The sequence below is a fragment of the Callorhinchus milii genome, unplaced genomic scaffold (assembly GCF_018977255.1).
Source record: "Callorhinchus milii isolate IMCB2004 unplaced genomic scaffold, IMCB_Cmil_1.0 Scaffold5, whole genome shotgun sequence".
Classification (NCBI taxonomy): Eukaryota; Metazoa; Chordata; class Chondrichthyes; order Chimaeriformes; family Callorhinchidae; genus Callorhinchus; species Callorhinchus milii.
Genome location: NW_024704746.1, coordinates 16,773,219 through 16,798,615, shown reverse-complemented (window position 1 = coordinate 16,798,615; position 25,397 = coordinate 16,773,219). Strand labels below are relative to the sequence as shown.

General features: G+C 40.4%; 3 protein-coding genes across 5 annotated transcripts; 1 reads left to right on the top strand and 2 right to left on the bottom strand.

Annotated features, from left to right (window-relative positions):
• Nucleotides 1-4: 4 nt before the first annotated feature.
• On the bottom strand, nt 5-11,777 carry spata1 (spermatogenesis associated 1). Of its 3 annotated transcripts, none has more exons than XM_042335717.1 (12): nt 11,561-11,777; nt 9,126-9,232; nt 8,267-8,384; nt 4,907-4,960; nt 4,306-4,810; nt 3,917-4,064; nt 3,672-3,726; nt 2,230-2,353; nt 1,796-1,918; nt 882-1,060; nt 624-722; nt 5-160 (listed from the first exon to the last, which is right to left on the bottom strand). In XM_042335717.1, exons 1-12 carry the CDS (start codon nt 11,597-11,599, stop codon nt 29-31), a joined length of 1,683 nt encoding a protein of 560 aa, XP_042191651.1. In that variant the 5' UTR covers nt 11,600-11,777; the 3' UTR covers nt 5-28. The 3 variants fall into 3 exon arrangements, with proteins under 3 accessions (XP_042191651.1, XP_007885399.1, XP_007885398.1); XM_007887208.2 differs by having other exon boundaries at nt 4,306-4,474; XM_007887207.2 differs by lacking the exon at nt 4,907-4,960.
• Nucleotides 11,778-13,256: 1,479 nt separating this feature from the next.
• gng5 (guanine nucleotide binding protein (G protein), gamma 5) lies at nt 13,257-19,725 on the top strand. Its single transcript, XM_042335720.1, has 3 exons — nt 13,257-13,438; nt 18,737-18,889; nt 19,398-19,725. Exons 1-2 carry the CDS (start codon nt 13,358-13,360, stop codon nt 18,860-18,862), a joined length of 207 nt encoding a protein of 68 aa, XP_042191654.1. The 5' UTR covers nt 13,257-13,357; the 3' UTR covers nt 18,863-18,889; nt 19,398-19,725.
• Nucleotides 19,397-25,225, bottom strand: rpf1 (ribosome production factor 1 homolog). Its single transcript, XM_042335719.1, has 9 exons — nt 24,977-25,225; nt 24,319-24,375; nt 23,412-23,492; nt 22,933-23,028; nt 22,694-22,847; nt 21,869-21,951; nt 21,292-21,473; nt 20,955-21,081; nt 19,397-20,598 (listed from the first exon to the last, which is right to left on the bottom strand). The coding sequence occupies exons 1-9, from the start codon at nt 25,166-25,168 to the stop codon at nt 20,557-20,559; spliced, it is 1,014 nt and encodes a 337-aa protein (XP_042191653.1). The 5' UTR covers nt 25,169-25,225; the 3' UTR covers nt 19,397-20,556.
• Between the last annotated feature and the right edge of the window lie 172 nt (nt 25,226-25,397).

Here is a 25,397-nt window from a genome sequence, read left to right as displayed (position 1 = left end):
TGGCATCCATTGAATGTGTATAGATGTATTATTTAATGGCTAAACGATTCAGGCTTTGAGGGACTGAACCACCATGCAGTCTTGTTTGGGATGACTGGGCCTTTTTCTGTACCAGTTCTGCTCTGAGTGCTCGGAGTTCTGTGGCTGCCTGATTTCTCAACTAAAAGAGAGTGCAAGTTGCAAAAAGTTATTACTTAGTACAGATATCAATGTTCAGTTAGGCTTCACACACAACAAAACCTCTTTCACTCGGAGTATGACATCTAACTAAAGCACCCGAAATTAGTTTCAACTAAATGTATCATCAATTCACTTTACAGTACGTTCTGTGAAGCACTTTCAGATATCTGGAAGACGTGATAAGGTGATGCATAAAATGCAAGGATTATTGTTAGCTCAGCTACTAAGTGTATGTTCAGCGCTTAGTTATTTGAATTTGGATTTTTATGGTTAATATTTGTACCTACATTATTTCCATTCCAATATACACTCTATAACATCAATCAGTTTATAATCCTGATAATTTAAAATTGACGAAAAGTGCGTACAGATAATAAATGCTTTACTTGTTAAAAACATTTCAACAAGTAAAACCAGCACAAATGCCTATTTAAATTTCATACCTTTATTTCAGTCATTAGCTTCATTTTGGCATTTTCCACTTTTCTATAAAGCTGATCAATTTCATGCTTGAGTGTTGCAATTTGAATAATGAACTTATTCTGGAACAGCATATTAATTCAATACAAAAATGAGGAAATTAAAATATGTTAAGTATTTTTTTCAAAACCAACAAATTATCATTGTGTTCATAATTTTTTTAAAAAAGTAACCTTTGAGGTTTAAGCCTGGCCTAGTATCCAAGTTAAAACAGCATTTACCTTGGAAGAGCTTGCATTTGTTACATTTCTGGGTTGTTTCCTTGCATCCCTGGCCTCCAGCTGCCGTAGGAGCTTCAGGTAATGTGTCTCCAACTCGTGACGCAAGGTGTTGGACATTTCCTCTAATGGAGCAGTCGCCTTCTTACATTCAAAGTATTTCTTTTTCCAGCTGTCACGAGCTGCAAACACATGAGTTGACTCCTGAAACGTCGCTGCTATAAAATTCAGTATTACATTGTCTATTCACAAGATGAGTTCACTTCAAAAGCGGTTCTATGTACTGAAAGTGTATGTGTATTTCAGTTTCAATGTAGGGACAGTTAGCTTCTGGATCAGCAATATATCTATAGTGAAATATAAATGGTATAAATATATAGCATAATCAAAACCTTTCAAACATTGGTATTGATGGAGAACCTAAGTTATAACATCACCTTACTCCCAATTTGTTTTCCTACATGCAATAACAAGTACTACATCATGTGTGATGACTATAAAAAGTGCCAATACCTCTGTCAGTTTAAGTAAATGCCTCACAGCAGGGCCCTCTATATAATGTAAAACAAATATTTTAGCACATTATGGATGAAAATACTGCAAATCACAAATAGGTCCATTACCATGACTCTCGTGTGATAATCAGACCAGGAAGAGCACAATGAGTGTTGTGGTATCTTTTCCTTCTTAGCATTTTTCAAATCATTGTTGTGCATTAAAATTCCTGTGCCTGGGTAGTTTTATATCCATGAAGGTCCCCAAAATATTGTACACCAAGAAAATTGAGCAATGGTTAGCTTCTCACCTGGGAATCTTGAAGGAGGAGTAAAAGTTGTTTCTGCATAACTTTTCTTTGGTTACAGAGTATCACAGGGAACATTTAAATTCACACATCACAGCCCAATAATGGACTCTACCTTGGTTTCTTCTCAATTGGTTTTGTGATAATAGTCCTCTTGCTCTCTTCACCAGTTCTCCCCTTGATTTTTCCAGATGTTTTCTCTCTTGCCTCATTGCTTTTATTTGTGCAATAAGCTGGTCTAAAAGAAAAAAAGTTGCTTGGAAAACTCTAATCGACTTTCAAAATCAAAAAAGTGTGAATAACAAACCATGTAGATATACAAAGTAAAGCATCTATTTTAGCTTGAAAGCTGACGTATGGGGTGAGAGGAGGGAAACTGTCAAAGAACCTAAGAAAACATTTTCTGTCCTATTCACTCTCTCCATGTCGATAATATTCCCTGGCACGCACAAAGCAGTCACCAGTTCTGTGTGCAGCTAAAGTATGCTGTGTGCTGTGCTTGTTCCGTCTCAAGTATAACAGTAAAATCTAATTATATCAGATACTCACCATCTGTTGGAAATGATTGGATTTGCTGACTTTGTGTAGTGAGAACTAGTTGATGCGGTAGAGAAGGCATGGAATATATTTTTCTAACTGGTGCATATTGTACTTCTGTGTCATCCCCTTGCATCTGGATATTTAAAACAAAAAAGATGTGACATGAAAAGCATAACAATGTAAAAAACAGTAATAAATGCTGAAAGTAACTATTGTAATATAAAATGGTGATACAGTACGGTATTTTAGCAATTTCATCACATATCATGAACCAGTTTCAGGTTCTACAAGGACTCGATGGATGACTGAGACACACAGACTGGTTCAATCCCTGATCTGTTGTTGTCTGATCTCACCTTGGTGAGGTTTCAGCGCTTTCGGACGTCCTCCCGACGTGAAAGGCGCTCTATAAATATAATTTTGTTGTTGTTGTTGCTAAAATTAACTTTAATGTCTGGATTGTAGAGGAAACAGCAAGGTCTCCTCTCCACATCGCTCTCCAAGGGCCACTACAGGGAAGTGCTTGTGTGTGAATGGCAGGGGAGGACAGAATCAGGCTCAGTTTGTGAGTGTATTCTATTTGATACAATGTTGTTGCTGCTCAAAATAATTTCTCTTAAATAAATGTAGAAACTTGAAAAGTATCAAAACCTTGAATTCTTCAAAAACGCTAAAGAAACATTAAAAAATAATAAGAAATAAAAGGAAGAAAAAGATATGGCTTACATATAACTGGCAACAAATTAAATACATGTTTATTCCTTTGTGGTCCGAGTTCAGCAAATATCTTTATGCTAATGCCATGTTGGTGTTCGTTGCAAAAGGATTAGAGTACAAGAGTAGGGAAGTCTTGCTGCAGTTGTATAATGCCTTGGTGAGACCCCACCTAGAATATTGTGTGCAGTTTTGGTCTCCTTATTTAAGAAAGGACATACTCGCCTTAGAAAGGGTGCAGCGTAGATTCACTAGGTTAGTTCCTGGGATGAGGGGATAGGTTGAGTAAACTAGGCCTGTATTCTCTAGAATATAGAAGAATTAGAAGTGATCTTATAGAAATCTCTAACATTCTTAAGGGTCTTGATAGGGTAGATGCCATGAGACTGTTTCCCCTGGTTGGAGAATTTTAAAACTAGGGGTCACAGTCTCAAGATTAAAGATCTGCCTTTTTGAACTGAGTTGAGGAAACATTTCTTCACTCAGAGGATTTGTGGAATTCTCTACCCCAGAAGGCTGTGGATGCTCAGTCCTTAAACATATTCAAGACTGAGGTTGATAAGATTCTAAAGGATAGAGGGATTAAGGGATATGGGGATAGGGCGGGTAAATGGAATTTAGTTATAAGATCAGCCATGATCTTATTAAATGGCAGGGCAGGCTCGAGGGGCCGAATGGCCTACTCCTGCTCCTATGACTTATGGTTTTATGGTCTTTCGCGTGAAGTACAATCATACCTGGCCGACTATTTTTCCAACATTACTGGTTTCTTGTTCCAGATTTAGTCTCTGGCTGAAAAGAAAATTGGAGTAGTTCATGAATCATGAATAGTTCATAATTAAATAGAAAAAAAGAGCAAAATAGAGCATCAACGTTCTTGATTTATGTCATACTGACAGTAAAAGTGCAGACAGTTAACAACAATATTACTGTGTTTAAGCTGCAAAGTAAAATAGTTATCTATTTCTATATTAATTTTTACCTTTTCTTTCTTTCATTTTCTAAGTAGTCCAGATCCCTATCGTCCAGCGATTCTGGTACCCCAGAATCCCACGTGCTGTTACTCTGAATCCTGTTTTCCTTTGAAACTGAATTTACAACCGATTTTACATCTGCCATTGGTGCAGTTTCTACAGGAAAAAAAAGATGTTAATCTTTTTAAACAAGAGCAATGAAGTCCTCAATTCATTAATCTACATGAGCCTGTTTTAGTACCACATACATAAAAGGGCTATTGACAGCCATATTTTAAATCAGTAATTTATAACATCACAAAGTTTCAGGTTACATTTTTTAAAAAAATACATTGAAACAAACAAAAGAGAAATTGCTTTGGTATGTATCACTGAAAAAAATACAAGATTTATCAACCTTTTTTTCCTGGCAGCCTGTGATCCTCTTGTAGTTCACTGCTTTCTGCTATTTTATTCTCATGTATTTTATTTTTAATTGGTGTACTGCGTGGTTCATTCTTATATGGTTCTTTCTCCTCCCAGGTGAAAGGGTTGTTTAAATCCACACGGCTACTGTTGTGCACCTCCTGTGAAAAATTATTATTTTTAAAATCCCTTGAGACATCGTTTTCGTCAGGATTTGTACTTCTCAGTCCTTCGTGTGGCACGTAGATGCTACTGAAATCTGGACTCCTGGTATTGTGTACATTTTGTGAGAAACTCTTAGGTTTACATTTCCTTGAAGTCTCATTTTCTTCTGGGTTTGCTTTTCCCAGCCTTTGATGTGGCCCAAAATATTCCCCAGCAAAGCGCTGACGATCAGGTGTGAGTGTATGGGTAGAATCGGGTGTCAATGTGTGGGTAGACTCAATCCGAGTATCCTCATCCACACCGATCAGCAGGTAGAGTTCTGGCTGGGGAGCCTATAAGTAAAGGTTATTGAGACCAGAGGCATTCGATTAAATATTAAATATAATTCAATGAATAAATATTAAGAAAATAACAATAGATTTACATACGTAAGGAGGGGCAAATGACTTTACTTTGAGCTCTAATTCTTGTTTTGCTTTCACCTAAAAATAAGATTTCAAGAGTTCATTTTCAAAATGAGCCAACCATAGTACTTACAATGAGAATGAATACTAGAAGCATTAATCTAAATGGTTCATTAAGTGCTACTCTTATTCCTAAATCATTCACAAACGCTTTCTAATTTACTGAAAAATATCCAAATAATAGAAATGCAGTCTCTTGTCTTTTGCTTATTTAATTCTAAAGCATTAATTGTGAATTAACAATTAGATGAGAATATAACCAAGCAACCAATCTACGTAGGTGCTTACATCTTAGCATTAATGCCCAGGTCTGCAGGGATCATTAAAATAAATTCTACATTGAGCTGTGCAATGCAAAATTCTTCTTAACAATCAGTCATTCCGTGATTAAGCAATATGCTGAATCGAATTCACACTTGAGCTTATCATGGTGTTAAATCATGTAAACTAGCCACAAGTATTTCCCAATATAGTATCTTCAAATTATCATTCCTATCTTTTGCCAAATTTCATCTTTGTTAGCCGTTTTTGAAACATTTTTCTGGGACATATTACACTTGCAGATTGATTAAATTAAATTAAAGAATTAATTTCATAATTCTGATTTGATAGTTGCCCATTATTTGTTTATAAGAGCGTTGAACGAATAACTGAAACAATGTTACCCAGTTTAGCACACAAATTGTTATACGAAGAATATAAAATAAACATAAGCAAATAACTGCGAAAACATTCAAAGAAAGAATTATTTTACAAGTCAGAGTTTCAAACACAATACAATTTACAGACTCTTCACAGGAATTTTACCAGCACGCTTTATTGCAGCAATCACAGATTAAATGGGTATGAGTTCTAAGCATAGCCTCCTACGTTCAACTTTCTTCAGTATTTGGAAAGATTGCCATCCTTGTGACAAGTTACAGTGTAGTGTTGTCAAACAGCAAGCGATACCAAGCAAATATTTGAATACACAGAGACCATTTCATAAGGTTGCTGTGATTCTAGCTCCAGTACACTAGCTCCAGTACACTTAATAAATCAATGTGTCTGTTGTTGTTCTCTCAGCTTGTTAAAGCAGTTCAGCCAGGACTCGGGAAGAACGTGACCTTCACAGAGATGTATGACCGTACTGGAAAGGAAGTTTATTAAATTCCCTGATTGCCTTTTTTGTGGCATAAAGGGCAGTTTGTTTTCCCCTTTGCCTCTTGTTTTAAAACTAAAATCAAATACCACCAATCTAAATTGTTTGTCTATCACCTGACAGCCCATCACACCAGGAGCCAAGTCTTATCTGATGACTTTTCAATGATTGCTCTTTGATAAACCATGCATTTCAGATCTCAAAAGCAAATCTCCTCAGATCGAACACCAATCTCAGCCTTCTATTTTGAGACTTTGTTAAAATAAGATTTTGCTTGACTATTTCTCTTAATAAGAAATAATAATTACAAATACTCTGTGGGTTATTTGTTCATATTTTCATAATGGAAAACAAGACATTTCAGACTCAAGGTATACACTTAAAGTAAACTAACTTAGACACAGTAAGAAAATGTAATTCCACCAAAAGTCCAGTACCTTGAGAAATAATATGTCCCTTCTTGCTCATGTCAGAGAGCTTTAAATCATCAACATGTGGCAACACACAAAGATAAAGAAAAATAATCTATGGAATTTCCTATCTTTCCATCCACCTTCCTTTTTTACTTGCAAGCTCTTACTCACTATATCTAAGTGCTAAAAGCTTTTGAAAACTATGGTTTAAAGAGGACGCATCAGCATTCAATGGCCTGACTGCAGAAATGTTATTTTATACTGTGAAGTTCTGTATTTGGGTTCAACTCTTGCCACTGTCAGCAAGATGAAGCTCTCATAGATTTATCAATATTTGCACTTGAATAAAATTACCAACAGTGCATGAAAATGAATGAAACTGATTTATGGTTCAATAACATAGTATAGTCAAAGTGAGATTTATTTACTATAGTAACCAATATTATTACATTTGCTTTAAGAGGATTAATGGTCCTAGTGGCGAATACTGAATGTAAATTAGTTGAATGGTTTCCATGCAACATTGGATTAATGTTGGTGGCTCACATCAGTAAGGATCTGATGGTAAAAAGTTTCAAGTTCCCCTTCTGACTTTCTGAAGTCAATTGGCATGGGGGAGCATTCTTATTTGTAAAACCTTCACATTTGTATTTGACAGGCTATGACTAACTGGGTTCACATTGTGTTTTATCACTGGTGATATTATAAGTTACAGCTAAGTTATATATAAGTTATACTTTGGGTTGCAGAGCAAAGAGAATCACACTGTCTGCTATTTGACTGGTTCAGATACTATCTTTCACACCGTCTTCACTTTGTCTCCACAAATGGCAACTCCCTGCTTGTTGGCCTTCCCAACTCTTGCCTCCACAAGCTGCAGATCATCCAGAACTCTGCAGCTTGTGTCCTCTCCCGCACCAGGCTCCATGGCCCTATCACCCCACCCTCACCCGGCTCCACTGGCTCCCCATCCCCCAGAGGATAGAGTTCAAAATGTTCGTCCTCACCTTCAAAGCTCTCCACGGCTTTACTCCTTCCTACCTCTGTGACCTGCTAACGCCATATCAACCTGTTGGCAGCACAATTACTGTGATTGCCCCACTGAAAGTCAGAGGTCCAGCTGCGTGCTCCTAAGGAGTCCATTAAAACTTAATGACCAATGGATCACCCATGAATTTTCAAGGTATTTATTTTACATTTGAATAATGGACCAATTGTAATTATTACCCAATATGAAGGGAAAAGTCATAAGTGTTACTGTTAAGTATGAATTAGGAAGTACAGTAACACTCATTCATATGGACAGAATTGTTATATAGCTCTGAGAAGTAGTCAACTGCTTAGACAAAGGCTTTCAAATGGTATACATGCCCAAACACGCTCCATTTGTTCCTATTGCGTGGCTTGCACTTCTGCAACTGATAACAAATTATTTATTGCACAACATTCCACAAAATCACACAATGCCACAACTCACTAATTCTTTTAAAAAGAAAAGACCTACAATGTTCAAGCTCTATATAGTTGTGCGTAAGTAACTCTTTAAAACGTGTCCCAGAAATGCCAGTCTGGGAGTGATGCTGTCAGGTAGTGACAGTGGAAAGATATTTATTGCCCTGAAAATGACATCTCCACTTGGTAAGAACTTTTACCCCCAAAAATGCAAAATCTCAAAACTCTCAAGTTCTCATCCTTGACCATTGACAAGAGAAAATGATCGGAATCTCATCCGGAATCTAAACGTTGCTAAATAGGATGCAAATGACTTACCACTGCCAAACCTCTTCCAACACATTTTAAATAGACAAATTTGTCATTAACAGAAACATCTCCAAGAAAATCTCCAAGTTCTTGCCTTAATGCTTGCAAACTCAGATCAGGAAATACCCTGGGACATAAGAGACAAAACATTAGTTGTAGAAAAGGTTGGTAATATCTGCTTCCCTGCGAAGAGGTGGAGAATCATCTGAATTTTGTATCTTCTGAATAATAATAACAAATTGAGAAATGGGCACTAATTGGCTCTATTATTTGACTGGCTCCAGTGTTTGTGAACCGTTTTCTTTCCCTTTGTTACAAAGGTATCAAAGCAGATAAATATAGCATGTATACATTCCATTGCAACAAAAATAAACACAACTCTTCCTCATTCTCAAACAAATTCAGTGTATGTATAATTTGCCAAACTATAAAACTGGGAGCTTAACAACTCTTTCCGCTTTCCATAATTTTTACAAACATCCATGTGAGCAATGCTGGTATTGGAAAAAGGAATACTTTCTCTCAGATTCCGTGCTCAGTATCAACATCAGTGGTTCTTAAGCACAGCAAACGAGATAAATAATAAAGCTTTATCTCCACCATTAATTCATAAAAATATGTAGTGAACCCACCCCCAGTAGTTTATTAACCTAAAATCATTGCAAACAAAGTGAAAAATATTCAAGTGCATGAGTGAAATTTGAAAAATATTCGAATTTCTATTCATACGCTAAAAATGTCAAATTAGCAGCTCACCATCATGTCTGCATTGGGTTAATAAACATACCAGAAAAGCAGACATGTGCCATATCTGTACAAATGGATTCAGTTATGAGTATAGTTTAAAAAAGTCTGCTTTAATCCTTACCTGATAAATCCAGCAGAAATAAATTTACCAATGGCACGAATAGAAACAGTGTTTAACTTGGCGTTCCATAATTCTTCTGGTACATGGAAGACATGAAGCTCCAGCACCTGAAATAATTTAAAAACTGGGATAGAAACATTTATAGTCCAACAACTTAATGTTGCTTTATTGTTATCCTAACATATGCAATGTTTGTATAACCAAGATTGTTACCAGCGGTGTCAGTTAAGAAAATAAATGGTCCTTATATTTTCAGTCATTGCTAAAATACAATGTGGCATTAGTTCTCAAATCAAAGAGAGAAAGGATGCAGTTCCCGTGATGGCATAGTGGGTAATGGGACCAAGTAATACAGTCCAAAAGGTTACAGGTTTGATTCACAATCTGTAGAGTTAGTAAACCTCAGCTCGGGAGCAAGTCACAGCACTGCAATTTGTGTTCGTGTCTCAGGCAGTGGAGGGGAAAAAGGAATAAAGTTCAGTCAGGATTCCTGCTCCTCATTGCTATGAAGTAATCCCTGATGGAAAATGTCTTTGTGTGTGAACCTGTAATGAACAGGATTGGCCTCAACCACAATGCCCCCCACAGTCAAATAGCTTGCTAACAGTCATGACTCATTGTTAAGGCTCACACATGAAGAATGGCCAATTGAGCAAGGTACCAATGGGCGGGCACACCAGTCAAACCATATCTCGGTGCGAGTCAGTGCTTTCAGGAAAGGAGGAGGGAAGAAAAGTGAAGAAAGTTGGTAAGGAAGGCTGCTCATATGTTGCTGGACATTGCCTGAGCATACTGCATACATGTATAGGCACACTGACAAGATAAATATTCTCACCAGCATACAATACACCTAAATAAATATATGTCTGACCAGGAAAGCAAGAGCAAATCTGGATTATTAAAAAATGAGAGCTCAAATTAAGACTAATTACATGTTTTTTGTGAAAAATATATTCTACATAAGATAAAGCAGACTAGATGAAATGAACACTGTACTTGAAGCATCTCCTTATAAAGGCCCAATGTATATACGTAATACAACAGTTTGCACTTATGTAATGTCCCTTATGCAGGATCACACCCCACAATGCCTTACAGTGACTTTGTGAAATTAAGAGGGTACCTGATGCAATCAATGTCAATAAATATTGCAGGATTTACTTTGTTTTCTGAGTCCCATTTCATACTATCATTCTCCTGATCAGATTTTATTTACTTTGCTCCTACTAGTTAAGTCTACAAACTAATAATTCCAGTAGTTTGTCAGGCAGAAAACAATTTCAAAACAGTTGTATTTTACCTCATTTAATAATATCCTGTCCCAGATAATAATATAATAGTAATATAATAATCCTTGCATTTAATATAATAGCTTATCACTATTTAATATATGACAAATATACTCATATGTTTGAACCCACATTAAAGCTACAAAACATGATTTGCTGAATACATAAACCATCGATGATTACTGAAATAAAGAGTATGCAGATCAGATTTCGTTATTCAATAACAACGAATATTACATTGCACTTCAGAACACAGATTAGAATTACACAAAATCTGAGTCACTGTTTGCTTTATGATGTGTCATAAAATGTTTGATCACGACCTTTTTTGCATTACACTTTAAAGCTCGCTTTTCTTTTTTAAGAAAAACAGATAGGCATATTTTCCTAAATGAATGTGTTTACCTTGTAAGAAAAAAGACTGAGATTGAGAACAGGGCCAGCTAAATCACTGCAACTACATTCCATCCAACAACACTGAATAACAAGTCATAAATTCACAAAAACAAACAGAATGGCACATGCATGCCTTGTATCTATTTACACAGTTCCCAGTTACCAACCATTTTTGTTTTGATTCCAATTGCTATAAATTAGGGCCCTGGTGATGTTCCAGATTACGTCTTTGATGGTTTGTTTCCATTTTAAGCGTTTGCCAAAAGCGGTACCTACCAAGAGTTATGAATAAAAACTTATAAACAGGGCGCGGTGTTGAGTTAACACAGAAAAAGCGATGTTCAACTCCAAACCCTTAAAGACCTTCAGTCAGAAATATAATTCTCATCGAACCCAGATCGTTAATCAAAAACAATCAAAAACAAATCACTTTGATTAGCCAGTCAGAATTCATTCATTGTCAGGTAATTTATTGTATGAGAACAAAATTTTGCATGTTGGATTTGGGCTGTAACCAATGTTGCCAAAATGTATCCAGGTCTACTCTGCTGTATAAATAGCCAACCTCAAACAACTGTAACTCACATCAGTCCTCACTGTCCTGGTGGATACCGAGTAACTACAGTATGCCAAGATCTGACTATTGCTCACCAAGTGATTATTCGTTGCATTTTCTTAAAAAAAGTACACAAATGTTGTTAACACAGACTGACAGACTGACTGACTGACTGACTGCCAGCGTTCACTCACCCCTGCTGTCCCGGGTCTGTCCCGTGCTGTGGATTTCATGGGGGCGTCTCAAATTGCAAAGGAATTCTGCAGTTTTAGCTAAAACCAGTGAGATGATCCCAAAAATAAAGCGACACTGAGAAATGGCCAGGATTGTACCTTGTCTTATTGATTGTCTTGTTTTTTTTCCCCCACTCCAGACCCCCACCCCCTGACTTCACTGACAAGTCTTGTGTCTTCCCCAAAGCTGCAAAACCCTTGTAACTTTCCAGATTCAGGACTGTATTGCTGTTGGGTGATGGACAGCAGACTCAACCAAACACAGTGATGCATCTGGGTTGATTGACAGGAACTGCACTCAAACACAGCCCTATCCAGGCATTGAATGACAAGAGCTGCGATCAATCACCAACTCAGTGGCAATCCTATGCCTGGGTATTGCCAACTGACATGTAAGATCTGGCTCCATTGAAACTGATATGCATATTAGGGTCAATTTGAGCCACAGATTAGCCAGGATCCCAAGGAATCGAAATTGAGTTGGTGGTGGGGGGGGGGGAGTTTAAAAAGGAAAGATAGTAAACATGTTAAACGAGGATTTTTTTTTGTTCAAAACAACATACACTCAATGCTGTGAGAAGCTCAGGTCACTAACACTCAATGCAATGCAATGCAGACGTTCTGGATAGGTTTGAAAACCCATAAATCCCTCGGGATAAAATATACCCTCGGGAGTAGACATAAGAGAGAGACAGAGAGAGATAAGAGGAAAGATGTGAAGCACTGATGGCCATTCTGGGGCAACCCACTGAATACTTTCCTTGTGGCACAGCAATACAAACTTGTATTCCACACAATTTTCAATGATCCACAAAACCCAAAATACGTGTGTTTTTGACCAGATTTGTGCAATATTGCCAGAAAAGGGAATGGAAGATCAAGAACAAGTCAGGTATCCAGACTGGTGCAGAGGATGGAGGAAGTATAATGGCCAACCCTTTACAACTGGGAAAGGCTATTAAATACTGTGCTTCGCCCCATCTCACTTCTTCTAAAGTGTGACTATGTATTGGTTATTTTAGCCTTAGTTAACCAGTCCAATTTAACGCATTGGAAGACACTGACACCCCCCACCCACCCACCCACCCACCCACACACACACACACACCCACTACCTTATTTACTAAACACATTACCTTGCAAAGGACCTAAACGGATTGGGTATTTGGGTTGACCCCCACACGGATTGCTGACACGAAGCGTTTACGAAATATTTAATCTGGGCTCAGGTTGCAATGAGTCGTAATGCGTCGAAGGTTTTAACCCATCTCCCTCCCTCCTTCTCTCTCTCTCTCTCTCCCTCCATCCCTCCATCCCCTCCATCCATCCGCGTAGGGATGCTGAGTGAGACAGTTGGGGTTGGCTGGGGGTGGGGAGAGACAGCAGCTGAGTGAGTGAGTGTGTGTGTGTGTGTGTGTGTGTGGGAGAGTGTGTGAGTGTGTTCTTTGCTTCACTCAATGTGATCGGTGAGGGGCGCAACAGCAGCGAAAAGGATCCACTGACACCACACCAAGAAACACCGGAAAAGAGAGTGAGAGAGAGAGAGAGAGGAGAGAGAGAGAGAGAGTGAGTGAGTGAGACAAGAAAAAAAAACCAACGCAATCACTGGACTCCAGCCATCCCCTCCCCTCCACTCCCTCCCTTCACCACCACCACTCCCCCCCTCCTCCTCCTCCACACCCACACACACACCCACACGCACACACTTCCTCCTCCTGTTCGTTCCGAGGAGTCTCCCCCACTATAGCGCCATCGAGAATGTCGGCCAACACCAACATCCACGCCATGAGAAAACTGGTCCAGCAACTGCGCTTCGAGGCGAGTTTCAACCGAGTGAAGGTGAGAGCGACTTCATAACTGGGGGAGAGAGAGAGAGAGAGAGGGGGAGGGATAGGGAAAGAGGAGAGAGAGAGAGAGAGAGAAAAAAAAAGGAGGGGAGTGGGGTGGTGGGGGGGGGGGTTAAGGTATTTGCGGGGCAGAGCAATAGCAATAGCCCGGGCAGGGGGTGGGGGAGTTGCAATGGACACTCACTCACACTCACTCACTCACTCACACTCACTCACAGGGCCATTTCTGGTAAAGGAGAGGCTGTGACTGCAGCGCAAAGGCAGTCAGACGGGCGCTGTGTTGCCGAGGCTTCGGTTCGCCCTCTCAGTCACCGGACAGTGACAGTGACACCCCCGGACCTGCGTCTCCTCCAAAGCTGCGAACCGTGTAACCTCCAGGATCCCCCCCTCCCCTCCTCCCCTCCCCTCCTCCCCCTCCCCCTCCCCCTCCCCTCCCCTCCCCCCCTCCTCCTCCTCCTCCTCCCCTCCTCCTCCGACTGAGGAGCTGAAATCTGTAACCCCCCCTCTCTCTCTCCTTCTCCCCTCTCTCTCTCTCTCTCTTTCCCCCCCTCTCTCTCTCCCCCCCTCTCTCTCTCTCCCCCCTCTCTCTCCCCCTCTCTCTCTCTTCCCCCCCCCTCTCCCCCTCTCTCTCTCCCCCCCTCTCTCTCTTCCCCCCTCTCTCTCTCTCTCCCCCTCTCTCTCTCCCCCCTCTCTCTCCCCCTCTCTCTCTCTTCCCCCCTCCCCCTCTCTCCCCCCCCTCTCTCTCTCTCTCTCCCCTCTCCCCCTCTCTCTCTCTCCCCCCCCCCTCTCCCCCCTCTCCCCACCCCACATTCTCCCTGTAGGTTTTTTACACGATCGTTGCTTTATTTGTTGGTGTCGTTCCAGTATTTTAACGTGTAGTTTGTAAAGCTTTCTGGCTCATTCTGTGCCCCGGGGGGAGGGGGGGGGGGCTGGGGAGGGGGTGGGGGGGGCTGGGGGTGGGGGGGGCTGGGGGGGGGGGGCTGGGGGGGAGGGGGGGGGCTGGGGAGGGGGGGGGGTTGGGGAGGGGGTGGGGGGTAATAATGTGTGGCTACTCGGTGACCTTTTCAGCTCATTTTACTTATCATTTTCTTACTTTCGTTATCGGAGTTTTTTTTAAATCATTGGATTTTACACTAAAACACAACTCCCCCCACCCCACCCCCCACATACACACACACCCCCCACACACACACCCACACAACCCACCCCACACACAGACACACCCCACCCCACACACACACACACACCCACACAACCCACCCCACCCCCCCACACACACACACACACCCCACCCCACACACACACACACACCCACACAACCCACCCCACCCCCCCCCACACACACACACACACACCCCACACACACACACAAACAAACCTACACCCCCCCACACACACCCACACACACACACCACCCCCCCCCCCCCCCCCCACACACCCCCCCCACACACACACCCCACACACACACACAACCGAAACGGGGTTCAATGGAATAGGATTAGATCAGTTTAAGTTTCCTCTCCCCCCCCCACACGACCTCATCTGATCTATAGATGAATACCCCAAATCATAAAGGTTTTAAACGATTCTCCCCTTAAAACCTCCGGGTTTCAGCATTACATCATTGGCTTTTGTCGGCATCAACAGCTAAACGTTTTAACCACTAACAATTTTTTTAATATATATATATATTAGGAGGTGATTTCAAGTCCTGGGCACTTTCCCCATGTGTTATCCCAGAGTCAATTCCTTCTTTTTCTCTCTCTCTCTCTCTCTCTTTGTGTGTTTTAAATGAATCTTGTGAGGCATCCTCTGGCTGGACAGCAGTTGCTTCTATCTCAGCTGTTGTTCATAAAATAATTTAATTTGCAAGTGACTTGACTGAACCATCAAAATATTTGGCAGAGTTTATTATGCCCCTATTTTTTTTTGTTGGCCGGGGGTCACAATGATACTCAAATTGATAAACTGGTTCCAGAAGGTAATCCTTAACGTGGGGGTAGTGAGCGTTCAATTAAGTGACTCAGCTTCGACATGTAATAAACTTTTTAAACACTCAACCCAGAGTCCTGTGCATTTGGAGGCCGTTGATGATTCACTGTTGACTCCAGTGGCACTTCTAACACTCCGAGTAAAGGGTGGAACCCACAAGAGGCAAAACAAGATCTCATTTGGGTTACATTTGCTGTGGTAACTGTTGCTGAAGTATCGACCGACTTTGAATATAAAACTCCTGTGCTGGAGCTCAAAACTGACTCCCGTTTGACGGTTTAAGTTTTTAAACTCTCTTGTATGTCCTGTTGAAGCGCTTTGAGACGTTTCGAAGCCGTGATAAGGCGCTGTGTCAAACGCAAGGATTATTATTATATAACCACAGCGCTAGTCTACCGCCAGAGGTGGGCTTCGACTCAGTTAAATTCAAATTGCTGTTCTAGCCTTGCAGTTTTAAAGAGTTAGGGGTTATCCTCCGACTTGTAAACACAGTATCTATCTCCCATAGAGGTACATAAAGCTTAAATTCATTATTTCAAAAAAAAAGAATTTGCTTATACACCGGATTTGTAACTTTCATGGGAACTTGGCTGGCAAGGTTGAGCACCTGTCTACTCCCAGGGCACATTGATGGGCCAGATCAGCTGATCAGTCATTAACAATATACAGTACATGGATTAGTGTGGACCTGCCTAAAGCCAGGCTTGACCCCTTGGAATCTGTTCGACCTCTGCGAGATCCTGCTTAGCTCTGTTCTTTTCTTTCCACTCCCCAAGTGCTTTTTTAAAAATAAAATTAAATGTATTTTATCAACCTCAAAAGGCTGACGTACACCAGGATCCAACCCAGAACCTTCTGGTACTTAACTGACTGCGCTGCTTACTGTAGGTAAACACACGGATTGCAAATAAATTTGTCAGAATAAAATGTTTTACAAAATGAATTTAATGTGTTAATGATAGGCTTTGGGAATAGATGAAACTAAACTCAAAACAAAAATAAGCTAACCACTCCCCCTTCTGCTTTTCTTGTAAAACTGAATGCAATATAGATGCATTTAGTTATAGTACTCTATTGTTTAACACCATCTTAAATGGATAACTCCTTGAGATGAGGTTGAATTATGAAGCAGAAACATTGTGCACTTCAGAAGCTTTTTTCCAAACACCTTCACCCCCTTTGATTTGCAAGGTATCAACTATTGCAACAAAATATTGGACGAAACCCAAGTCCGAAATACAAAGCAGTATGCAAAATATGTAGCTATTGTCCTGCGATACAGACATTTGCTTTGTCTTGCAAATGGATACTGCATTTTAATAAGTGCAGTAATAATTAATAGCTTGTAATTTGCATGTTAATAACCTGAAGCATGATGTCGAGTAAATAGTTCTAAATTTCAGCATTGAACTTGATTTTCGCATTCTCATCAGGAAATAATGAACTTATCTGCTTTTCATTGGAGAATCTTCAAATGGGATTTAATTTAATAAGTTATTCCTGTTGATTGGATATATGCTTTAATCTTATATCAATTAATACTTGAGTAAATCGGTTCATATGGATGTCAATGCTGCAGTGAAACACAATCCCAATATTGAATCCAGGGGCACTGTGATATGCTCTCTACAAGGGACAGTAGTCCCACATTGAACATCTACTTTGATGGAAGTTTAAACCAGACACCATAATCATGTAATCACCTACAGTATTTAGAATAAAATGGTCAACTCTTCTGGTATTTTACATCCATTTGGCTGCAACAAAGTATATGCTAAGCATTTACATAATTGATACCCAAAAAGACAAATGTAGTTTTAAATCTGTATGGGCTGGAAATCAGAATTGTTGGCCTCTTCTGTGGGAGAATTGTTACTTTCATTGTGAAATAAGATGCTCCATATGGCCACAGTCTTCAATATTTTTGAGTCTTATGTAAATTTGAGATACAGGAATGGTAACCAACATCTCCTCCTAATAATCTGTACTAAATCTCGTGGGTAGCTAGGCCAATAGAAACGTGCGGGAATATTTGCCTAAAATTGCAGGGGAATTTGCAGAAGTTTCAGCGAAATGTGACACTTTTGGTAGAAAATTGTGGGGAGTTGATTGGTGCTATTTAAGTACATTTTACTGGCAACCTACATTTATACTTTATTGATAAAAATAAAACATGAGGAAATAACACATTAGATTGTTGCAAAACATTTTTATTAATTTCCTCTTTAACAAAAACTGGGTGGCTCATTTGGGGGTGGGGGCGGACACCATCGCAGGCCTGAAGGACCTGGAGATCCACCAAAAAACAGACACTGACTGCAGGAGGTCACCACCTCCTGCCTCTCAGGGCCCAGCACTGCATACACAGAGAACACACATACACACACTCAAGGAGACACATTCTCACAGAGAGACACACATACACTCATGGATGCAAAGAGACATACATACACACGCAGATAGAGGCAAGAGACACACACACACACACAGAGGAGACAGACACACAGATACTCACAAACAGAGAGAGGGACACACCATCACAATAGCCGGGCGTCCCGAGTGAAGCCCATTTCCCGCATGAGCATCCGGAGCCACTCTACTTACAGTACCGGAGTTGAGAGGTAGCAGTTGATTCTACCTGTTCCGCTTTTCGTCTTGCCAACTGTTGGCGATGGTTCCTCCCAGGTCCGTGTCACAACCCTCAAGTATTGGTACCTGGTCTCTAGCCGTCTCGCCCCAGCCGCAGTGACGTCGAGTAAACAAACAGCCGGCAATGACCCGGGGCCAGAAACTTCATTGTTTAGCGAGTTTAGCGCGAGTCGGGGGCTGCTTACAGTGGGTTTCGCAGAAAAGTTGCAGCCAGACTTTTCTATTGGCCCAACTGGTCAGTCAACTCAGAGCAGGCTTCAACACCACTCGAGTTGCCCAATAAAGTTTGCTACTCTGCTGCCAATTTCAGACAAGATTATGGATGGTATCGTCATTGGTGCGGTCTCTGGAAGTTATTCACAATGAATGGCTTTAAGAGCTTCACGAGGCAGTAATTCTTAAAATAGAATTGAACTTGCTTTTTGAAGATAGTTGTGAATTCCAATTGTACCTGCAGTCTGAATCGAGTGAAATTTTCTTAAATAGATTAACTACAATATTAATGAATTTTGCTAATTGCACTGCTAAATTACACTTTGCTAGACTATGAAAGCCAAATGATTTTCACCAGGCCTGTTAGTCCCTGGTAGCTCTAGCAAAGTCTGTCATCCAGAAAAAAATTAACAATACATTTTAATTTTCCCTAAAGGTTTCTCAATCGGCTGCAGATCTGAAGCAATTTTGCCTGCAGAACGCACCACAGGACCCACTGCTGAAGGGAGTACCAACAAGCGTCAATCCATTTAAAACCCGAAGTGGTTGTTTACTATTGTAGCTGAAATATGATTAAATTCTTTTTGTGGTACGTAGATTTGTTGCTTTAGTCTCACAAGTAAACGTTTGTGTTCTAAAATGTGTTGTGTTCAAGTAAAGTTGGGAGTCCTTAATTATTTCACGGGAAGTAATCTATCCTTAATAGTAAACATGTTATTGTCTATGGAACGTTAGATCCCATGACATTAGTTGAAAGGAGTTTCTCCTGGGAGTCCCTCAAATAAAATTGGTACTTCATGGTTGTTTTGTGGGATGGTGCTGTATAAAATTAGTTGCCATACTCACCTACGAAATAGTCACTACACTTTACAGTAAATCCTGTGAAGCTCTTTGAGATATCCCCGTGATGTGAAGATGCTGTATCAAATGCAACGATTATTTACTATTGACGCTTTAGTTGACCCTGGGATTAAGTGTAGTATGCTGCTTCTGTGATCTTATGCTATTGTATATACAAATGGACACAACTTGTTAACTGGTCATGAATGATGAGCTTCATTCACTTTATGCTTCATAACCGTTTTCTTTCCTTTCAGGTATTCTGGGTTTGAAGTGGGATAATTCACCTTGGTGCATGTTCAGAAAAATGAAGATGTTTACACTAATCTTGTTTCTCAGTGGCCTTTAGACCAACATATAAGCCATGTTGGATCTGTGTAACGGTGTGCCAACTTTCCTTGCTGTCACTTTGCAGATTGCTTGTCTTTTTGATACTGATGTACCCCTACCTTATTGAATGGATGAGGTGCTCATATGTAAAATTTTAATTGCTAAATATGAAACTTAGTTGCTTATACACAATTCTGTTTCTAGAAAACTTTGTACACTGGTGGAGGAATTTTAATAAAGGTTTGGTTCAATTTATGTAGGCTATAAACCTCATTAAAGCAACTAAGCTATAATCTCACTAAACTGCTAAAAATCTGTTGATCCTTTGTAAATCCTGTATACATATTACATTTTGTTTTTGAAGCTCATTATTGATGTCCAACAAAACATTTAAAATACACTAATTTTGTTAGTTGGTCAAGTATAGCAACAATTTCAACCACAAATACCCAGCCTTTTTGCTCTTTTATCCCCACCCCATGATTGTCAGTTCTTTCCTGTTAATTTGAGATTTGCAAACTCATTTCATGGAGAACAATTTACTCTGGCCAGGATTCAAAATCGGGTTAGTAATTAGCTTTGTGTGTTTTCTTTAAAGAACAAAAAAAAGCTATAAGCCACAAAAAAATCAGGTTCTGTAGGCATTTCCTTAATTTAGTGGTTGACTTACTGAAGTTCCAGAATATTCCAGCTGTTTATTTTGTCTGCATCAACATCCTCAGTTGAACAGTTCTGATCTGACAGAGCAGTTATTTCTGAACACAAACTAAAATATTCACTGAACATTTTGTTTACAGAAATGAAGCACATGGAAAGTTAAATTCAAACAAATCTTGTTCCCAAGCACATCAAGCAGTACTGTTATACTGGCTTAGAATCTACAATATGTTCTACTGCATAAAACCTCCCAATTTATTGGATGTAGAACAGTTACAAATATCCTCTAGTTTTCAATTTTTNAAAAAAAAGTCTGGTTCAAGGTAATCGTCACAAAGTTTTCCTCGAGTTAATTTAAAACATCAAGACACAAAAGGTAGTGGGGCGAATGATTAGATGACTTTGATTCTTCCTGTTTCAAGCAGCATTTTACAAGTGGAACTTCCTTCGATTGGTATCCATTTCGTGGCGCTGAAGAGGAAAAAAATACAACCATACAGTGAAATTGTCTCAAATCCTAAAGCACATTTTGAACAACTTAATTCAACTCATACCCATCCAAAAGACAGTCAAAACTTTCATTACTAATTCATCTAACAACACGACAGTTTGTTTAAAACAATTAAGTTCTGAAACATTCTTCTTAATAATTCAGCTCTGAAGCTGCCTCTTGTTCACTTGGCAGGCTTTATCTCTACCTTTTCATCCAAGGAAGCCACAGAATGTGAAAGGTTTGCTACAGCAAACCAAGCCAAAAATGAACTTTCATTTTCATCTCAATAAAGCCACTGAATGTAAAAGAAAAATCAAACTGGAAAAACACTTGCCTTATGAACCCATTCGTATTCTCCAAACTTTGAATCAAAGGTTCCTTTCTGCAGAGATCGAAGTTTCAAGGTAAAACGTGGTCCAAGTTCTTGAAGACCCACTCGTTTTTCATTCTTGAAGATGTACCTTTAAAAACGCACACACACAATTGCTGTGCATAATTGACTGCCGTGTTTCTCCCCCCTCAAAATATAGTCAATTCACTTTACAATATATTCTGTGAAGCACTTTGAGACTTCTCAAAGACGTAATAAGGCGCTATATCAAATGAAAGTATTTATTATTGCTTGTACAAATGTTAGCTTATTTTATTAACTTCTTCTTTAAAAATGTTACCTGTGAAATCTGAAAAAAAGGTAGTCACGTTGGTTATGAAAAGTTGCTACTTGACGTCCAACAAATTGTGGGTCGTGAGGGAACAGAGAAGCAAACATTCGCCCAATACTGTGACCCAGGCGTGTAGAAAAATTATTAAGAATCACTTCCGGTACGTGTTCTGTTATGTCCTTCTTTCTCCCCTGAAAGAACAATAATCAGTAATTACCCATAGCACTCGATGTATTTGATCAAATTTTGCAGTCTAGTGCCTCCTGTCCTCAAAACAAAAATAAAGATTTCTTCTTCATGAAAAATCTACATTAACATTAATGTTCCTTTTTTACTTTCCTGAAGTACCAATTCATATTTAGGTAGAAAATCCTAATTAAATTGGACCTTAAGAAGCAGATATCATGTTAAAATGGTTTGAGAACAAAGAGAGCAAATAATGCCTGAAGATTTGTGCTGTTTTCTCCCCATTTTCTATAGAAATTGGGCTAATGAGTAAACTCAAAAATATCAGAGATAAAGGGTAATCATTCACAACAGCCACTATGATGCAACAGTTATTACTTGAATCACATGAATGTCTTACTCGAAGTTCTTTGGACAGCCGGACGCTACTCATTTTAAAATGAGCTGTGGGTCCATTGGGAAGATGACTAAGGATCAAACCATCTGTTATAATTCAGTTAAGGAAAAACCAACAACTTGTACGCTCTCATTACAACTTCACCTCTAACCTCCACATTATTAGTTCTGAAAGAACAACAAAAGATTACATTTATATAGTGCCTTTCATGTCGTGAGGATGTGTCAAGGGGCTGTCAAAGAGTGGTATCCAAGCTAGGGGGTGGAATCAGGATGGGGGGAGGGTAAAGGGGGTGGAGGTGGGAGGATGACCAAAGGCATGGTCAAAAAGGTTTCAAGAACGGTCCTTAAGGAAGCAAAGGAGGGGGAGGTGAGGCAAAGGAACTTTGGGATGGAGTTCTAGAGGATGGGGGCAGATGGGCTAAAGGCCCAACTACCATCATGGCACGGATGTGGGTATTAAAAGAGTTGAGGGTTGAACAACACCTCTAACCTGCTGGATTTACATTGTTATTCCTAATATACTGTTGTCAAATATTTCCACTCATCTTTCATTGAAACTATTTAAGTTCACAAATTAACAAAAAGTTTACAAACATTTCATCTAAGATTGTTATTGTTAGGATTTACATATGGATGGTACAATTCATAATCAACACCCCAGCCAGGAAATGTAAGCAATAACAAGATTGGACAGTTTATCCAATTATACTGTTGATAAAGTTGCATTTAAAACTGATTTCTGTAAACACAAATTTAAATTGGTATGTTCAAAAACTGATAAGAAACAGATAGCAGTTTCAAACAAGCTCACAAATGTAAAAGATACTTGGGACTTTCCGATTTTCATTAATGACGATCAAGTCTGTGAAACCTCTAGATACACATTGTGGTATGATCTTTTTCAGAGCCAACCCTCTTCTGTAATATACATGGGAATCTGGCAAAATGTTTTTCAACTGCTCACACAGCCTTACTGTTCTCTGCAAACCAAATAAAAATCTGTTAATTCTAGAAATAATAACAGCAAGTTGACGTCATGTCCTGTTCAGAATGATTGTAACATACCCCTCGAGGTCTATCCGAGGTTGTAATAAGAATCTTAGGGGTTGTCTTTCGACTGAAGTAGGAGGAAAACTCATCTGTCGCTTCATCAAAAACAACCTTTGAAATGAAAATAGAGAGAAAATCTATCCATTTGAAGTACTGAAAGTTAATATAATAATTCTTCAAAAGAGGAAATAAACGCTTTCTGCAGATCATCCCCCATTTGTTTTAAACAGTATTCATAATTACAGCATTCCTCTTTATGGTTTGTGAACACAAAAATAAATTGTAACTGTTCTCTAACAGATCACGCTCACTGATACCTTAACTTGCATCACTATAGTGCAGGAAGTCAGCTATGTACTGGTATACAAAAATCATTTGGGCTCCTTTACCACTCGACTTAAAAAGCAATATTACTTAACATAACTTTTGTACAAAATACTCAATAAAACTATTCTTATAAAATACAACATGCTTTTTAAGACGATCAAGTTTACCTCCTCATCAGTAGGATCCACTGTTGTTTCATCATATACCCTCTGGTTTTCAATCGTCTTTGGAACTTCTTTTGGTGGAGCCTAGTGCAGAGAAGCAAGTAGGTAAAAGTAAACTTATGATCACTAAGAATAGTACTGAACATTTACAGCATGGCTTTTAGTTTTTAATACATCAGTTTTGGTTGCAATAACAAATTTCAGAGGCAGTACTTATTGTAAAATTGCAGTATTTCATACAATAACCTGCTTTCTACACAACTATATTTCTCTTATTTTCCTGAAATAATTACAGATTAAAACTATTTATATCCTAATAAAATACAACACGCTTTTGAGAATTTACCTCTTCATCACTGGGGTGCACTGTTTCATCAAATAGAATAAGAAATGTGCCTGTATCAGGAATGGAATGTACACTCTCTCCCTGGATTGGCACAACTTGCTTATCTAATTCAGAGAGTACCAGGCATAGGTTGGAAAAAGTCAAGGTTTGGGGACTCAGGAGTGTGCATTGGGGTACTGCCGGAATTTGATCAGCTAAGACCCCATAGGTTGCTATTGAGAGCTTGCATTAAGAACTAGTCGTCTACCTGTTAGGACTTTGGCTTGCAGGGTTAACAGAAACAGAGTTGGAAGAATCACTGATCCCACTGAAGGTCCCAGCAATGAGCCAGGGTGGCTAGTTTGTCATCAGTAATGTGGACCTGCTTGGCTCATGAACCACACCATTGAGATCATCATTGAAGGTTCACTCAATATCAATATTCTGTTGCCTAAGCACTCTGCTCCAAGGAGACTCTGCTTATCTCTCCCTCCCACCTCCAGATTGTCACCAGTTGGTTATGGTAGAACATACATGCGTTTATAGTAAAGACACAGGTCTATTTGGTCAGTTGGTAAAAATCACCTTATCTCCAAGTGCTTCCCTCTCCTTTTGACGCTTCTTTTTAGCTGCGAGCCGTTCCTGAATGAGAAAAAGCCAACTGTTCAGCACAAATCCACACCAGCAGCAAGTCTCCAACCTGCCATTGCCACCAACCCCACCGTCAATCCCTTCGTTCACCTCAATCTCCCTCTATCCCTCTCCCTCCTCTAACTCTCTCCTTCACCCTATCCCTCTCACTCCATCCCTCCACCTGCACTTCCTCCTCCCCCTCATTCAGTCCTTCCCTCCTCTCCTTCTCTCCCCCTCATTCAGTCCTTCCCTCCTCTCCTTCTCTCCCCCTCATTCACTCCTTCCCTCCTCTCCTTCTCTCACCCATTCACTCCTTCCTTCCTCTCTCTCTCCCCCTCATTCACTCCTTCCCTCCTCTCTTTCTCTCCCCCTCATTCACTCCTTCCCTCCCCTCTCTCTCTCCCTCATTCCTTCCTTCCCTCCTCTCCTTCTCTCCCCCTCATTCACTCCTTCCCTCCTCTCTCTCCCCCTCATTCACTCCTTCACTCCTCTCTCACTCTCCCCCTCATTCACCCCTTCCCTCCTCTCTTTCTCTCCCCCTCATTCACTCCTTCCCTCCCCCCTCTCTCTCTCTCTCTCTCTCCCCCCCTCCCCTCGGGTCCGCTCTCACTTTACGCTGCGCCTGTTTCCACCGCACGAACATGAAATGCCGCCGCTGTTTGTTTTTGATCTCGGACACACTGAAGTTTGGGGGGAAGTGGGGCTCCCCGGGCCCGGGGTCTGAGGCTGGAGCCGGCTCCGGGGCTGGGCCCGGGGCCTCGGCCTCGGGCCGCTGCTTCCTCCGCCTGTTGCCCGGCTCCATGGCGGCTGCGGAGAGGCGCGTGGGGACCGCTGACCTCTCACCCGGGCTTCAGCTTCCGCTTCCGGCGGCCGCCCCACGTGATCCGGGCTCTCACGTGAGAGGTGCGGCCCATGCGTTCTCCGCGCAGCGCCCTCTGCCGGGGCCCGGGGCTCACTGCAGCCGCCTAATGTCCATAAGACAGGTTAACCCCCACCCCTCCCCCCACACACCCCCCTCCCCCCACACCCCC

Excerpts from the sequence above, each read along its gene's own strand:
- spata1 (XM_042335717.1), bottom strand. The coding sequence starts at position 11,599 with ATGAAATCCACAGCACGGGACAGACCCGGGACAGCAGGG. Across the intron at positions 2,354-3,671 it reads TTGGAAAAATAGTCGGCCAG|ATGCAAGGGGATGACACAGA; the intron begins GTATGATTGTAC and ends TTAAATATCCAG. Across the intron at positions 1,061-1,795 it reads CCAATTGAGAAGAAACCAAG|CTCGTGACAGCTGGAAAAAG; the intron begins GTAGAGTCCATT and ends ATGTGTTTGCAG.
- gng5 (XM_042335720.1), top strand. The coding sequence starts at position 13,358 with ATGTCGGCCAACACCAACATCCACGCCATGAGAAAACTGGTCCAGCAA. Across the intron at positions 13,439-18,736 it reads CGAGTTTCAACCGAGTGAAG|GTTTCTCAATCGGCTGCAGA; the intron begins GTGAGAGCGACT and ends TTTTCCCTAAAG.
- rpf1 (XM_042335719.1), bottom strand. The coding sequence starts at position 25,168 with ATGGAGCCGGGCAACAGGCGGAGGAAGCAGCGGCCCGAGGCCGAGGCC. Across the intron at positions 21,474-21,868 it reads GGCTGTCCAAAGAACTTCGA|GGGAGAAAGAAGGACATAAC; the intron begins GTAAGACATTCA and ends TTGTTCTTTCAG. Across the intron at positions 21,082-21,291 it reads CTTTTTTTCAGATTTCACAG|GTACATCTTCAAGAATGAAA; the intron begins GTAACATTTTTA and ends GCGTTTTTAAAG.